Below are 4,045 nucleotides of genomic sequence, written 5' to 3'. Positions count from 1 at the left end.
AGTTTGAGGGAAATTGTTATTTTTTAAAACTATGAGGGTGAAAATAAAATAAAATTTTATTTTTTTATATTACTTATTAAATGATTGTTTTACCTTTATCAATAACTGAGAATTTTAATATAAATTAGATGATGAGTTAGTACTTAGGTTTTTCTAACTTTTGGTGTGAATGTTTTGGGTCGGTGGGAATAAGCCTTTGGGCCTATTATTAAATGGACCCAGACTTGCAATTAATACAGAATGAAAAAAGATTGCAGCATTTATCTGGTGAAGACGTGCTGCTTTCAAATCTTGACTAAGTTGTGATCGAATCATGTATTCTGGTAAACAAATTCCCACTGGCACATGTTACTTAATTTCCTGCTACACATTAATTTATGTATTCTAGAGGAATGCTGTGAAACAGAAGAAATTGAAGTCCTTTGAGAAATAACGGAAAGAATAATTCCAGCATCTAAATACCACTACACAAATTATTCCATTTCATTATTTTCCACTTTATGAACAGTGCAGGGACGATGCTGATGACTGGAGGATAAGAAAATAGTGCGTCTTTCAATTTCTTCATCGGAAAATTTTGGGATTTGGCTCGACTTAAACTAAGACAACCAATTAATTTACCATTACATGGCAGTAGATATTTTGGTAAAATTGCCGAGTGAGTTAGATATTCTGGTGAAATCCAGAAAAATAATCACAAGATGGCTTCTTAGATTATGTTATTTCCCATATCATTTAACGGATGAACTAGGTAAAATTAATAGGCCAAAAGTTGTTCCCACTCAAGGTATAATGAAATCTCAACTCCCACCCTTCAACTTTCAAAAACCCAAATACTCACCTACAACCAAATTTCCGTTAAAAATTTCAGTTAAAGTTAGGGATAAAACTATCATTTAGCAAAAAATTAAAGTTCCATCACATTTTCCTCCCCTATTTTAAAAACTTACATTTCCCCCCAAGCTAAGGTTTGAAAAGTGCAAAACCCCCCAAGGTTTGTTCATCTTCCTCCGACATTGATTTCCCTTTCCCTGGCTATCGGTTGTCCTCCCTTCCTCCCTTATCTCTCCTTCGATCACTCTCTCTTGCCTCTCAAGTCATCTTCAATCAGAGACGAAGACGCGTCATCTTCGTCTCAGGTCGAAGATGACTGGAGATGCAAGAGAGAGAGACCAGAGGAGAGATAAGGGGGGAAAGGAGGACGGCTGACTGCCGGGGAAGGGGAAATTGGCTTCGGAGGAAGAGGAGATAACCCTAGGGGGGTTTTTGTCACTTTTCAAATCTTGGGTTGGGGGGAATGTAAGTTTTTAAATATGGGGGAGGAAAATGTGATGAACCTTTAATTTTTTGTTAAATGATAGTTTTACCCCTAATTTTAACTGAAATTTTTAATAGAAATTTGATTGTGGGTGGTGTTTGGGTTTTTGAAAGTTGGAGGGTAGGAATTTGGGATTTCACTACACCTTGGGTGGGAAAAAGTCTTTTGGCCTAATTAATAATACATACTTATGTATAGGCATCAAACTTCTTGGTTAATTAATCTTAGAACCATTTAAAAACAACCAGGATCCGTAAATTTGAAAGAAGCTGATAAACTTCTAAATTAAAGTTTTATTGTAACACTTGACTACTATTCAGGATAGCCGGATACGGCAGTACATATGTTTGCAAAGCTAGCACTTAGCTCTTATTTAATTAGTTGCATATATGCAACTATAACAACATAAAGCTGCCGAAACAAGTGGCACTTCAAGGACAGAACACAACCTTATAATTTGTACCACCTGGGCAACTGAAAGTGCTTGTATCATCTTTAGGGTAACTGTAAGCATCTGGACATTTAGCCTTGAAATACCTGGAGTAATTTGTAGGTTCACATTTACCAGAATTACAGCAATATTGATCGGTCTTGAAAACGGGACATGCCCCGTTACATCCACCCGGGACCCTCAGCTCATTCGGGCACTGTCCAATAATATCCCCTACACATTTTATCACACGGTTGCACCCTCCAGACACAGAGCTGAATTCCATTGGAACATTAAACCCATCAATAACAGAAATATCTATGAAATCAAGGTTGTTCCACTGGTTCAGGGCGTATTCAGCTAAGGTATTAGGGGCTGAACCATAGCCTTGACATTGGAGAAGCCCCCCACAGTCACCAGTCTGGCAACGCCCACGCCCAGCTCCGTCAAATTGGCAACCTGTCCGAGCCCATATGCGGGCTGCTGCTGTGCCAGGGTTCACGTTAAGGAGCCAGTTTTGACCACGATCAAGTCTTCTGCCTCCCCCTGGGGAGGCAGCCGCCCAGACCGTGTAGGGGCAATTGTTTATGATATTGAAAGTAGCTGCATTGGCCACAGTGAAGGAAAGAAAGAGTATGAAAAGCAAAGAAGACATCAATTGAGAGGTTATTGAAACAGGCTGTGTGATGAGTGTCGGTGTGTGAGGATATACTTGTGGGGTTATATGGTGGTGATTCATGGACCTACATTAGCTGTATGTAGTGACGTATGGCACATGACGTAATGAACTTTACCATAATTTCCACACAACGATGTGCGTGGATGCATGAATTGACCCCTGTTCATAGTGAGGTGTTCTGCAGAGTCAAATTAATGGACCTACATTAGCCGCCGCACTTCGTGATGGTGGAAATCCTTTTTTAGTCAGGAATTCGATGGATCCTCGACTTAATGAGGTAGCAGCAGTAGTTTGGAATGGACGTATGATTTTGATTTAATTGACCAAAATAAACTAATTAATCCTAATTATAAAATACTAAATAAAATTAATTTAAGATTATTAAACTACACTAAATGTTATATTTTCTTTATCCATAGAGTTGTTGAAAATATATGCATTACGGTGATGGTATAAAGTACTAAATCAAATTTTGAGATTTTGATTATCAAGATTGATTTAGTTAATTTGTTATTATTGTACAAAGTTAGGATTGCCACTTATATTCATATTAATCCCTTAAAATGCAGTATATTTAATTAATTTCTCATCATTAATATATAATTGGATTGCAAGTCCTCGATATATATTCTTATCTTGAACTCTATCATTGTAGGAATGGTGATAAGTCTTCAATAAGAGAATATTAGGAAATTAGTTTCTTTTAAGTCTGATCCTTTTATAGCTTCTCCAATTGTCTTTTGTTTGTAATAAAAGTGGCTTGAAATTACTTCATCTCTGCTATTGTTGTAAATACTTTGCATTTATAAGTGTGATGAATTAGATCTCAACATAAGTTAATTAATTTTGTATAATATAAGTTTTCGATCTCTATACTTATAGACCGAATATATTTCGACATAATATCAAAACAAAAGTAAGACGGCAAACCTAACAGCCTAAAATATTTTTGATATAAGTGACAACGCACTCATCCAAACGGACTCAATCAAATGGCAGGCTAACATCTCATGGTAGTTGCACTCGAAGAAGGTGTTGGAGAGTAAAGGAAAAAGAGTTTCAAATATAATAAAAGTGAGTGATATATAAGTGTGATGGAGTGAATCCTAACACAAGCTAATTGGTCTTATCTAATATGAGTTTTCGATCTTTATATATTTATAAACCCAATATATTTCGACAGATGCAAGTTTAAACTTCGATTTCCACTAGTTGTCCTTGCTTAGAGTGAATTACTTGGTTGTCTTAATAGTTGTCCTTGTTCACCCCCATTATTATGGTTATTGTTCTCTGAAGGGCGTCTACTTCTCCTCTCAACAACACCACCATTATTTGATCTGCTAGAGTCTCCAATTTCAAGAGTTGTTTTCTCCATTGCAATGTATGATGATGATGAACTCACATTGTTGTTTCATGATCTTCTTTGTGGCCTATTCATTATGTAGTCAAGGTCTGAGTGTGTTGAGTCATACCCCTCATCTTCTTAACTGTTTGAATGACTAAAATAAATCCTTTTAGGTCTGGCTTAACAAAATTCAAACAAGAAGTCAAGGTCAAAATCATTTGAATCATTCCATTTCATTTCTTCACTTGCATATTTATAAATTAATATTGGTTT

General features: G+C 36.3%; 1 protein-coding gene across 1 annotated transcript; it reads right to left on the bottom strand.

Annotated features, from left to right (window-relative positions):
• Positions 1 to 1,576: 1,576 nt before the first annotated feature.
• Positions 1,577 to 2,487, bottom strand: LOC123211113 (thaumatin-like protein). Its single transcript, XM_044629650.1, has one exon. The coding sequence runs from the start codon at positions 2,485 to 2,487 to the stop codon at positions 1,750 to 1,752; it is 738 nt and encodes a 245-aa protein (XP_044485585.1). The 3' UTR covers positions 1,577 to 1,749.
• Positions 2,488 to 4,045: the final 1,558 nt, after the last annotated feature.

Source organism: Mangifera indica, chromosome 3, assembly GCF_011075055.1.
Source record: "Mangifera indica cultivar Alphonso chromosome 3, CATAS_Mindica_2.1, whole genome shotgun sequence".
In the NCBI taxonomy this organism is placed as follows: Eukaryota; Viridiplantae; Streptophyta; class Magnoliopsida; order Sapindales; family Anacardiaceae; genus Mangifera; species Mangifera indica.
The sequence above is the reverse complement of the archived record's forward strand: the minus strand, read 5'-3'. Positions and strand labels throughout refer to the sequence as shown.

Excerpts from the sequence above, each read along its gene's own strand:
- LOC123211113 (XM_044629650.1), bottom strand. The coding sequence starts at position 2,487 with ATGAATCACCACCATATAACCCCACAAGTATATCCTCACACACCGACA.